Source organism: Phaseolus vulgaris, chromosome 10 (assembly GCF_000499845.2).
Source record: "Phaseolus vulgaris cultivar G19833 chromosome 10, P. vulgaris v2.0, whole genome shotgun sequence".
NCBI lineage: Eukaryota > Viridiplantae > Streptophyta > Magnoliopsida > Fabales > Fabaceae > Phaseolus > Phaseolus vulgaris.
In genome coordinates, this window is record NC_023750.2 from 21,835,297 (window position 1) to 21,847,555 (window position 12,259).

Genomic DNA, 12,259 nt, shown 5'->3' on the forward strand with positions numbered 1-12,259 from the left:
CCTAGGGGACTTCATGGTCGCATCCAACCTTGCGCTGAATAGGGCCCAAGAGATCGAAGATCTCAAGGCTAGGATGGCGAAGCTTGAGAAAGAGATGTCCACCCAGGCCAAGACCTTTGCCAATCGCAAGACTGCAATGTATGTTGAGCTGGGAAGCCTTCGCCAAGCTGAGAAAGATGCCAAGAAAGATCTTCAAGATAAGAGTCAGGAGGCGGTCCAGCTAGAGGCGAAGATCTTGCCCCTTCGTACTAACGTGATTGAGCTAGAGGAGCTGGTGGCAGACATGAAGGGGAAGATGGCAAAGCTGGAGGAAAGGGGGACTCAGCGCGAGGTCTTGCTGGAACAAGTTGAGGGTGAGCTGGCTGAGAAAATCGAGTCCTTCAAAAAGACAAAGGAGGAGCTCACAAATGATGTCGCTGACGCTTATGGTGAGGGTTTTCCGGACGCCATTGCTCAGTTTGCCTGTGTGCATCTTGTGGTGGATCTTACCCCTTTCGATGAGTCCAAATGTGTCGTTGACGGGAAACTCGTGCTCAGAGTAACTATCTGTAATTGTCTTATTTGAAGAACAATCTGCCATTTCTAGTGCTTTGTACATATATCCTATAAGTATTTATCTTCTGTTTAATTGCCTGTTTCATTTGCTTTGATTTGCGTCCTTTTGCCCTTGCTTGCATTGACTTCAACTAACAACGTCTTCCGACCTAGGTTGCCCTTTAGATAGCACGCTTTGACTTTATACTTGTGTGCGCGGATCTCTTGACTGGCCTATCCTGGGTTCGAGGATAAATCCCTTTTTCTGTTCTTGATCTTTTTCTTGCGAAGTAGGGCAATTTGTTGATCTCATCCCTACATTCCTTGGATCGACGGGAATATCCCACTAGTAGCATGGGTGAACCACACCTGTTCTTGTCTTTGGTTTATGAATAGGGGAGAAGCGTATCCTCCCGACCTCGATCCTGCATCATGAAGGTAAGGGTGAACTTGACTGGTGAGCCATGCTGTTCGACCCTGGAGTTAATACGGAAGAGGGAGGTTCCCTATGGAATCACACTTCTCCCATCTTGGTGTCGCTTACTTGGGTGAACGGCTCTTACCGACCTCATCCTTGTTGTACAAAGTCAAGGGACAAGTTTCAACGTTTGAACCATGTTATTCCCAGCCTTGGTAATCTTGCGTAAGAGGGAGGTTCGTGATTGAACCGTACTATTCCCATCCTAGACGCATTACTTCAAGGAGGAGGTTCATTTCACCGGTGAACCATATTGTTCTTCCCCTTGGTGAGCTTACACGAGAGAGGTTTATTGCGAGAACCAAACTACCTCTACTCTTCGCGTATCACTTCAAGGGAGAGGTTCATTTAACTGCCGAACCATACTATTCTCGCCCTTGGTGAACTCATCCAAGAGGGAGGTTCGCTGAGGAACCATACTACTTCCGCTCTTGGCTTAATCACTACAAAGGAGAGGTTCATTTAACTGCAATGCACATTTCTTAACTGAATAACTGGAATTTGATTCGGGTGACCTCGTTAAAAAACCCTTATGAGGGAAAAAGAATGCCCCCTTAAACATGTACAATGTTAAAATTAACTAAAATAAAACTTCAGGTTGGTCGCGTTCCAGGTACGAGGGATTGCGCTACCCTCTAATGTTTCGAGCTTGTATGCTCCATTCCCAAGGGCCTCCGTTACTCTGAAAGGACCGGTCCACTTGGGAGATAGCTTGTTTTCTAACTGGTACGGGTGGGCCTTCCGCATTACCAGGTCAGCAACCTGGAACTGCTGAGGTTTCAGCTTGGAGTTGTACTTGTACTCCACCCTCCTTTTCAAGGCTTCAGCCTTAATCCTTGCTTCCTCCCTCGCTTCATCCAGTAGGTCCAGGTTCACCTTTCTCTCTTCGTTGGACTCTGACCACGAAATTCTGGAAACGCGGTGAGTTCTCCTGGATTTCCACTAGAATCATTGCGTCTGAACCATACACCAAGCTGAAGGGTGTTTCCCTGGTTGTGGATTGGGGAGTAGTGTGGTAGGCCCACACGATTCTAGGAACTTCTTCCGCCCAGGTCCCCTTGGCTTTGTCTAGCCTTCTCTTCAAACCTCTGAGCAGAACTCGGTTGGCCGACTTGACCTGTCTGTTCGTCTGGGGGTGTTCTACTGATGCGAACACCTGTTTCACTCCCAGCTCTATACATAGTTTGCCCAATTGCTGCCTTGCAAATTGGGTACCATTATCAGATACCAACCTCTTCGGGATTCCGAAGCGGCACACTATATTTTTCCACACGAAGTGCTGGATTTTATAGGCTGTGATCTATGCCACTGGCTCAGCCTCGATCCACTTCGTGAAATACTCTATGGCAACCACAAGGTACTTCATCTGTCGTACTGCCAAATGGAAAGGCCCCAGAATATCGATTCCCCAGGTATGAAATGGCCATGGGCTGTATATCGATCTCAACTCCTCTGGGGCGCCTTGTGCTTATCAACATGTTGTTGGCACTGCTTGCACCGCTGGGTGTATCTCGTGCAATCTTCCCTCATGGTTGTCCAGTAATACCCTGCACGAATGGCCTTTGACGAGAGAGATCGGCCACCGATGTGGCTACCGCATATCCCTTCATGTAGTTCTGCCATGATGCGCGTGCATTGTTCACCGTCTACGCATACCAATATAGAATGGGTGAATCCGTGCCTGAACAGTTTCCCATCGATCAGGGTGTACTTGCTCAAATTTTTCTTGATTTTTCGAGCTTCTACGAGTTCTAACGGGAGTACTTCATCGGCTAAGTAGCGCTGGTAGACCGTCATCCAGGTTTCTCCTGATTCAACCTGGTAAACTTGCGGCGCTATTTCCCCAGCAACTAGGTACTTGCTTATTCTGAGTGTTTTCACTGTCTCTTGCGTTAGCGACCGATGACTCCTCCTCGTCCCTTCCGATGTGATAACCTGTTGAATTTCTGCCACATTGTCCGTGGTAGTTCGGGGTGTCTTCAGGGTCTCCTGAATCATCGTCCTCTGCTTGCCTCCCTTGCCCGAACTGGCGAGCTTTGCAAGCAAGTCAGCTCAGGCATTCTGTTCTCTGGGCACGTGGACTAACTAAAACACTTCGAACGACTCCTTCAGGACCTGGACATATTCCAGGTATGTGGCCATCTGAGGGTCTTTAGCTTGGTATTCCCTCGTGACTTGGCCTGTAACTAACAAAGAGTCACTCTTTGCCAACAACCCCTTCGCTCCCATCTCCTTAGCCAACAACATTCTCGCGATCAGGGCCTCATACTCTACTTGGTTGTTGCTGGCCTTGAAAGCGAACCGCAGGGTCTGCTCAATCAGCAACCCATATGGTCCTTCCAAGATAACACCAGCTCCACTACCTTGTTGGTTTGAGGAACCATCTACAAAGAGCACCCACCTGAAACCTGACCCTTCTTGGTGTGTGGCTGCCGAGGAGAGTTCCAATACGAAGTCAGCATAGATATGGCCCTTGACGGGGCCTCTAGATTCGTAGTGTATGTCAAATTCAGACAGTTCCACCGCCGATCGTGCCATTCTGCCTGCTACATCTGGCTTTTGCAGGACCTTGCGGATTGGAAGGTCTGTCATTACTATCACAGTAAAGCTCTAGAAGTAGTGACAAAGTCTTCTCGCTGAGAATACCACTGCTAAGGCTACTTTCTCTAAGGCCTGGTATCTCACCTCTGGCCCCTGCAATACCTTGCTGATGAAATAGATTGGCCTTTGCACCTGGTCTTGCTCCTGCAATAGGACCGAACTAATCGCCTTCTCTATAACTGCGAAGTATAAGTGGAGTGGGGTACCTAGCTTTGACTTGCACAACACCAGTGGACTGGCCAAGTACTCCTTCAATTTTACAAATGCCTCCTCGCACTCACGGGTCCAAACGAACCTGTTGTTCCTCTTCAGGGACTGGAAATAGGGGTGTCCCTTGTTTCCCCCTGCCGATACGAATCTAAACAGAGCGGCCATGCGTCCTGCCAACTGCTGTACTTCTTTCACTGAGATTGGGCTTCTCATAGCTATTATGGCAGCGCACTTCTCGGGATTTGCCTCTATTCCTCGTTCAGTGAGTAGGAAACCCAAGAACTTACCTGCCTCCACCCCGAACACGCACTTCTCCAAGTTCAGCTTTAGCCTGTACTTCGCTATCGTGGTGAATAGCTCTTCCAAGTTAGCTACATGTTGCTCCTTCTGCTGGGAGGTGACCACCATGTCATCTACATATGCTTGGACATTCCGCCCTAACATGGGCGCTGACACTCTATCCATCAGTCGTTGGTAGGTGGCCGATGCGTTCTTTAGCCCAAAGGGCATGGCCTTATAGCAATAGCAAGACAGTTCCGTCATGAATGCGGTCTTGCATTCGTCCCTGGGGTGCATCATGATCTGGTTGTGACCAGAAAAGACTTTCAGGAAGTTGAGTAACCTGCATCCAGAGGCACTGTCCACCAAAGCATCAATACTAGGCAGCGGGTAAGAATCCTTTGGACAGGTCTTGTTGAGGTCCGTGAAATCAACACACATCCTCCATTTTCCGTTGGCCTTTTTTACTAGTACCACGTTGGCTAACCACTCGGGGTACTGGATTTTCCTGATGTGGCTAGCCTTCAGTAGCTTCTTCGTCTCTTCTCGTATGACCTAACGCTTTTCTTTGTTGAATTTTCGCCTTCTCTGGCGCACAGGTCGGACCTTGGGGTCCATGGTGAGACGATGCCACAGGAAATCAGGGTCTATACCGGACATGTCAGCGGCGGTCCACGCGAACGCGTCAAGGTGTCGTGTTATGACCTCGGCAACCTGATCCTGTGACTCCTTGCTCAAGGATCGCCCAAGCTTGAACGTCTTCCCACCGATCTCCCTCTCCACCACACCTCCTGCGGGCTCAGGTCGGTTTTCTCGGGTGACCTCTACGCAGGTCACTCCGTCTTCTCTTGGTGGTCTGGTAGTAATAGAAAACACCCCCTTGAGGCTGTTTTCATAGCACCTCTTCACCACCTTCTGGTCAGATTTGATGGTGATCATTGCCCCTTCCAGGGAAGACAATTTCATCTTCATATGCCTCGTGGAGGGAACTGCTCCCAACCTATTTAAAGCTGGTCTTCCTAATAGTATATTATAGGCCTATGGAGCATTAACAATGAGGTACCTGATGTTGGTAGTGCGCAAAGATGCGCCATCCGTGAACGTTGTCCTCAACTCAATGTGTCCACAAACCTCCACCTGGTCCCCTGCAAAATTATACAAACATCCGGTGTAGGGCCTTAACTGGTCCGTGGACAACTGTAAGTGGTTGAAGGTCGTCAAGAACTTCACGTCGGCTGAACTTCCTCGGTCTATGAGGACACAGTGCACCCTCCTTCTTGCTGTGACTAGCAAAATTACCACCGAGTCATTATCATGAGGCACGACATCCCGGAGATCGGCCTTTGTGAAGGCAAGGTCGACATCGGGGATTTGGTCCACCTGCTGTACCTCCACCGTCAGCACGTCTCGCACGTACTTCTTTCGTTGGGAGACAGTGCACCCTCCCCCTGAGAATTCCCCAAAGATAGTGTTCACCTCCCCGTGAATAGGCACCTCGTGCCCCTGATCTGCCCCTACAGTTACCAACGTCTGGTCATCCTGCGGTTCTTGGAGATAATCCTTCAAGAAACCTCTTTTCACCAACTCGTCCAGTTGGTGTGGTTGGTGTGCTAAGGCCAAACAATTGCGTATGTAGTGCCCATTTGCCTCTTTGTTGGCACCTTCAGCCTTGCCGCTATGTTTGGGATAACGATTAACTCCTTGAGCTCCACTCGAAAATTATGCTTTTGGGAGCAAATCTCTTCGTACGCGAGTCCCGGCCTGAGTTCGTTCGTAAGGTTTTCCCGCCCCCTTCTTTTTCATGGTCGAGTCTCAGAAACTGAGACCGTGCAACTGTTCGAGATCGGACAGGACCGACACCGCCCCCTTCTTTTTCATGGTCACCCAGGTCGTGCAACTGCTCGAGATCGAACAGGATCGACAAGACCTTACTTTTGCTCACCCGAACGTCTTGCAAAACTAATAAGAAACTAATATTTTGTAATCAATAAAATATTTGTCTTATTATAAAAAAATTAAATTTAAAATTATTCATATTTATAGTAAAAAAATTGTATATACTGATAAATTAACTAATTTAAAATTTATTTATTAATATAATACGTTGTTATAAGCTTTTTCATTTAGATTTTTATAAAATTATAAAAAAATTATTGATAAAAATTAACTAATTTAAAATTTATTTATTTATTTATTAATATAATAAAAAAAATTTCATATATTTTGTTATTACATTTTTTATAAATTATTTATGAATATATTAATATAATACGTTTTCATAAGCTTTTCATTTATTTCATTTAGGTTGTTATTAAAATTATTTATAAATATTAATGTTCTTTTAAAATATAAATTTTAATCTAATTTTCTATATTTCTTTTTTAATAATATTTTTTATTTTTTAATAAATTTTTTTATTTTTTTAATAATATTTTTTATTTTTTTAATAAATTTTTTTCACATAATGAAAAATAATTATTATTAATTAAGATATTAGTCTAAATGCATGATATCTAAATGTCGAGTTATTGTATAGTGATTCCTAATATCAGTAAAAGCTTTTATAAAAAAAAAAAAGTGTACAACAATCTAAACGACTGAAGGAACATACAAGAATTCGAAATTTAAATTTGAAACTAGCAAAGTTGTTAGAACATACACGTATTATGATTACCAGAGTTCATAGAATATACCCATTTTTTTCTTCTTCCCAATATTCATAACCTTTAAGAAGATCCTAAAAGTTCCATATTATTTGTTTGTTATATAAAAAGTTTCTAGCTTGTTTATTAATCTTAAGGAAACGAAAAAAGGGTCTAAAATTCTCAAGTTTAAAGAAAATAATTATCTTGAAACATAAGATGAGATGAAACTGAAAAAATTAGACACGGAAAACGAGCATATCTCACTGATGCAATATGTGAAAATGTTACATATATTAGTTAAAAACAATTCACCCACAAATTAGTTTATAGCCATCAAGGTTGCTTCTCCTAGAAGATGTCCTTCTATGGCAACTTCCAATAACTTTTCCTTAGTCACCTGCAAAATCAATACTCAATTATAAGAAAATCACCTTAAACTAACTAGTTTTGCTAAATCCTTTTATCCTATTAAAAAATAGGATCCAAAAATTATTAAGACGGTACAAACAAAACCAAACAAAAAAAAGAGTATACTTACAATTTATTTAAAATTCTTATCTCATCTAAAACTTATTAATTAAGAATGATTTTAGAAGTAGAAGTATCCCATATTATCATTAAAAGAGTAAATAAAATTAAGTTAACAAATGAAAATGATACTTATTTTAATATTTATCTCAAAGAGTAAAACTATTACGAAGGAAGGAGAATCAAAATGAACTACTTTAAACAAATCTGAGTGAATTCTAAAGTGAGCATAATTAAGCTCAACTTTTACGCGACTTCAATTATAAAATTGTAATTGCACATTTTATTTTCAGTTTCTAAAATAATAATAAAAACATTTAGTTCGCATATAGTTCAATATGTTGATAGAAAATAAAATTAGGATTAGAATAATATATTACACTAAATATTGGCTATGAACGTAATTAACATTTTATTTTAAAATTTTCAACATTTAAAAGTTTACAGATTAAATTGTTTAGTTCAGATATAATTCAGCATGTTAATAGAAATAAAATTATTGTTAAAATAATATTAATAATTCAATATGTTAGAGAATTATGTTTAGAGTAAAATATAGTACGTGTTAAAACTGGGCAAAGTCATTAAAGAAATTAGAGGACTAAATCTTAAAGAAAAAAAAAATTGCACGAAATCCAAATATTTAATGCAAAAAAACTTGTGAAATAAGTGTTTTTTTTTCTAGAATTCCTAAATTTGCATAGTACCTTGTTCCCAAGGTGAACTTCTTTATCCAAAGCATAAAGCTTAAACTGGATTCTGTGGCCATGCGTGGGCAACTTAGGGCAACACCAACCCGGCACCTTCAAGTCATTGTTCCCTTCCTTGATCCCGGCGTAATCCCCACCCATCTCCTTCCCGGAGAACCCCTCCGGAAGCCCCTTCACTGTCGCCGGAATGTTCACCACAACCCATTGCGTCCAAGGCACAATGGGTCCCGAGGGGTCAGGCGCGTCGATGTCCTCCACAACCAGCGCCAAGGTCTGCGTGCCCTGAGGCAGGTTGTACCACTCCAACGGTGGGGATATGTTCTTCTTCGCCCCATGCCCCTCCTCAGTGAAGTTCCGCGGTAGCTTCCCCTCGTTGCTGATCGCCGGTGACACTAGCCTGAACTCCTCGCTGCCGTCGCTAGCCATAGTTGTTATCTTGCACAATCTTAAAGAAAACAAATAGAAAGCTGTCTTGTTTTTTTCTTCTTGTGTGTTTTCTTGGTTGTTTACAGAGTATGTTAATTAAGTTATTTATAGATGGATGAGTTTCCGGAAGCGGTGGGTGTGTAAGACGAACGTGTTGTGACGTCGAGAGAAAGTGGAGAAGAATCGTTGGGAACGCGACGCGTGGTTGAATTCGTGGAAGCTGCTGGAGCGTTCTTCAAGGATCTAACTCGTCAAAGCAAAGATAGAATCCGAGAGTATGCTTTGTTTCGTCTTTATCTATTCTATGCCATTATTAAATTAATTGTCAATAATTGGAGATAAATATTTGTTTACAGACAAGTGTCAACATGAAAATAAAATCAGAGTACGCAAGAAAAGACAGGTACCGTCAATGTAGGCTATATGTACAAAAAATTAGCATCTTTGTAAGGGGTGTAAATTCATTACATAATGTACAACACCAAGACCATTTTCAAAAAGCATATTTTTTTTAATAAGCGAGTATAATTAGTGGGAAAGATACATTTTTTTCTTCAAAATGAACTATTTTAGATCTTATACTTTAAATATATAATTTATATAAATTTTATTGACTTAAAAAGTGGTGGAATTGTATATATGTAAAAAGTTTTATCTATGACATTGATGAGTGAATATCTATTTCTACTACTTTTTATTGAATTTGTTGAATAATTAGTAGAAACCATGACGGTCGAGTTAATTCGATCATAGGATTTGGTCAAGTCGGTCTATTGTAAAAGTTATGGTAGTCGAGTTCGTTCAATCTTAGGATTTGGTCAAGTCGGCCTATTGTAATAGTCATGGCAGTCGAGTTCGTTCAATCTTAGGATTCGGTCAAGTTAGTTTGTTTGTAGAAACTGTAACGATCGAGTTGGTCCAATCATATAATTCGTCTAAATCAGTCCGTTTGTAGAAGTTATGACAGGCGAGTTGGTCTGATCCTAGGATTTGGCCAAGTTGGTCCGTTTGGCCAAGTCGAGTCGATTTGTTTGTAGATGTTAGAATTAATGACCTAAACAAGAGGGGGGGGGTGGTGGTGAATTGTTTGACAAAAGATTTTCACAAAGATTGGATAAGAATGAAGTTTTATCAACACTCACAGAAAGAGTAATCAAGGAAGCCAAACAAACAAAGCAATTGAAACTATTTGCAGAAAAACAAACGGTTGAAACTTCGTTTTAACCGGTTGTTTATAGTAGCAGAAACAACACAATCAAATCAAACAGTTTATAATGAGTGAGAGAGAGAGAGATTACACCATTAATTTATACTGGTTCACTCAACCTCTAAACTACATCCAGTCCACAGAACAACCGCTGGGTTTTCCACTAGCAATCAATCAAAGATTACACACACTCAAAGCCACAAAGAGGTGATCTTGATAACTCGAACGTAGGGAATGTCTCTTTCAAGAGCATAACATATTGTAAATATGAGGCCATCTGCGGATCTTTGGCCTGGTACTCGCCCGTAACTTGTCCAGTCACCAGCAGTGAGTCACTCTTTACCAATAGACTTTGAGCGCCCATCTCTTTGGCCAGTAGCATTCCTACCAACAAGGCTTCGTACTCAACTTGGTTATTACTGGCTTTGAAAGCGAACCTCAGGGCCTGCTCGATTAGAAATCCGTTTGGTCCTTCCAGGATGATACCAGCTCCACTGCCTTGCTGGTTAGAGGACCCGTCCACGGAGAGGACCCATTAGAAGTCTCCACTGTCTAGCTGGGTGGTTGCCGAGGAGAGCTCTACTGCAAAATCAACGTAGACTGACCCTTAATAGGTCCTCTGGGCTCATACTGCACATAAAACTCGGACAGTTCGACCCCCCAGTGCACCATCCGACCTGCCACATTAGGTTTTTGCAAGACTTTATGGATGGGAAGGTCGGTCATCACAATCACTGTGAAGCTCTGGATGTAGTGGCAGAGCCTCCGAGCTGCAAATACCACTGCTAAGGTCGCCTTCTCAATGGCCTGATAGCGCACTTCGGGCCCCTGCAACACTTTGCTAACAAAATACACGGGCCTCTAGACGTAATCCTGCTCTTGTACTATGACCGAGCTGATCGCTCGATCTGTGACTGCGAAGTAAAGACGAAGGGCAACACCTAGCAACGGTTTGCACAGAACAGGCAGGCTGGCCAGGTACTCCTTTAGCTTGAGGAACGCCTCTTTGCACTCGTTGGTCCATACGAAAAGATTGTTCCTCTTTAAGCACTGAAAGTAAAGATGCCCCCGGTCCCCTCCAACTGATACAAACCGGGACAGGGCGACCATTCGTTCAATTAGCTGTTGTACCTCATTCACCGAGGTCAGGCTCCTCATTGTAATGATCACCGCACACTTCTCGGGGTTTGCTTCTATTCCCCACTCTGTGAGGAGAAACCCCAAGAATTTCCCTACTTCCACCCCGAACACGCACTTTTCAGGATTAAGCTTCAAATTGTACTTAGCTATTGTGGTGAATAGCTCTTCTAAATCAACAATGTGTTGGTCTTTCTCCTTGGAGGTGACGACCATGTCATCCACATACGCCTGCACATTCCGCCCGATCAAGGGGGCAAGGATCCTATCCATCAGCCTCTAGTATGTTGCGCCAACGTTCTTAAACCCGAAGAGCATCACCTTATAGCAGTAGTTAGAGAGTTTTGTCATGAATGTCGTATTGCATTCATCTCGGGGGTGCATACGGATTTGGTTAAACCCCGAGAAGACATCCAGAAAGCTGAGAAGTCGGCAGCCTAATGCGCTATCCACCAAGGCGTCGATGTTGGGCAGCGAATATGAATCCTTTGGACAAGCCTTGTTCAAATCCGTGAAATCAACGCCTGACCTTTGGATCCATCGTGAGTCGATGACACAGAAAGTCAGGGTCGATGTCGGGCATGTCTGAGGCAGACCAAACAAAGGCGTTCAGATGTCGTGCTATGACTTCGGCGATCTAGTTCTACATTTCTTGGCTTAGGGACTTGCCAAACTTGAACTTCTTTCCTCCGATCTCTTTTTCCTGAACCTCACCGGCAGGTTCAAGTCGTCTCTCTTTGGTGGTCTCCACGCAAGTGGCTTCTTCCACTTCTTGAGGCTGGGCAGTGATCACGCATACTCCTTTTTTCCTTTTTAGGCTATTCTCGTAGCATTTCTTCGCCGTCTTTTGGTCGAATTTGATGGTAATTATCCCTCCTCTGAGGGAGGGCAACTTCACCTTCATGTGCCTCGTCGAGGCCACTGCTCCTAACCTATTTAGGGCAGGTCTGCCCAAGAGAATGTTGTAAGCTGAAGGAGCGTTAACGACGAGGTACCTGATATTGATGGTACGAGATGAGGTGTCGTCTGTGAAAGTCGTCCTTAACTCCACATGCCCCCTTACCTCTACCTGGTCTCCAACGAAACCATAAAGACAGTCGTCGTATGGTCTTAGTTTCTCTGGCGACAACTGTAACTTGTTGAAGGTTGACCAAAACATCACATCGGTCGAGCTCCCTAGGTCGATGAGGATTCGGTGCACCTTTCTTCCTACTGTGACCACCGAGATCACTACTGGGTCATTATCGTGTGGGACCACATCTCGCAAATCAGCTTTAGTAAAGTAGAGGTCGGCTCGACCGACTGGTCAGGTTCTTGGGCTTCTACTGCCATCACTTCTCTAGCATACTTCTTTCGTTGGGAGGCGGTGCATCCCCCTCCTGAAAATCCCTTAAAGATTGTGTTGACTTCGTCGTGGACTGGCACCTCATGCTTCTAATCCTCTATTGGCGTCACCTCCTTTGAGCCTTCATGATCTCCCTCTAGATACTCCTTCAGGAAGTCG

The 12,259-nt window shown here is 43.4% G+C and overlaps 3 protein-coding genes across 3 annotated transcripts; all 3 read right to left on the reverse strand.

Annotated features, from left to right (window-relative positions):
* Positions 1–2,455: 2,455 nt before the first annotated feature.
* Positions 2,456–3,010, reverse strand: LOC137816824 (uncharacterized). The gene has a single exon (XM_068620030.1). It carries the CDS (start codon positions 3,008–3,010, stop codon positions 2,456–2,458), a length of 555 nt encoding a protein of 184 aa, XP_068476131.1.
* Positions 3,011–3,097: 87 nt separating this feature from the next.
* Positions 3,098–3,604, reverse strand: LOC137816840 (uncharacterized). Its single transcript, XM_068620031.1, has one exon. It carries the CDS (start codon positions 3,602–3,604, stop codon positions 3,098–3,100), a length of 507 nt encoding a protein of 168 aa, XP_068476132.1.
* Positions 3,605–6,983: 3,379 nt separating this feature from the next.
* LOC137819237 (uncharacterized) lies at positions 6,984–8,675 on the reverse strand. Its single transcript, XM_068623024.1, has 2 exons — positions 7,983–8,675; positions 6,984–7,144 (listed from the first exon to the last, which is right to left on the reverse strand). Exons 1-2 carry the CDS (start codon positions 8,409–8,411, stop codon positions 7,067–7,069), a joined length of 507 nt encoding a protein of 168 aa, XP_068479125.1. The 5' UTR covers positions 8,412–8,675; the 3' UTR covers positions 6,984–7,066.
* Between the last annotated feature and the right edge of the window lie 3,584 nt (positions 8,676–12,259).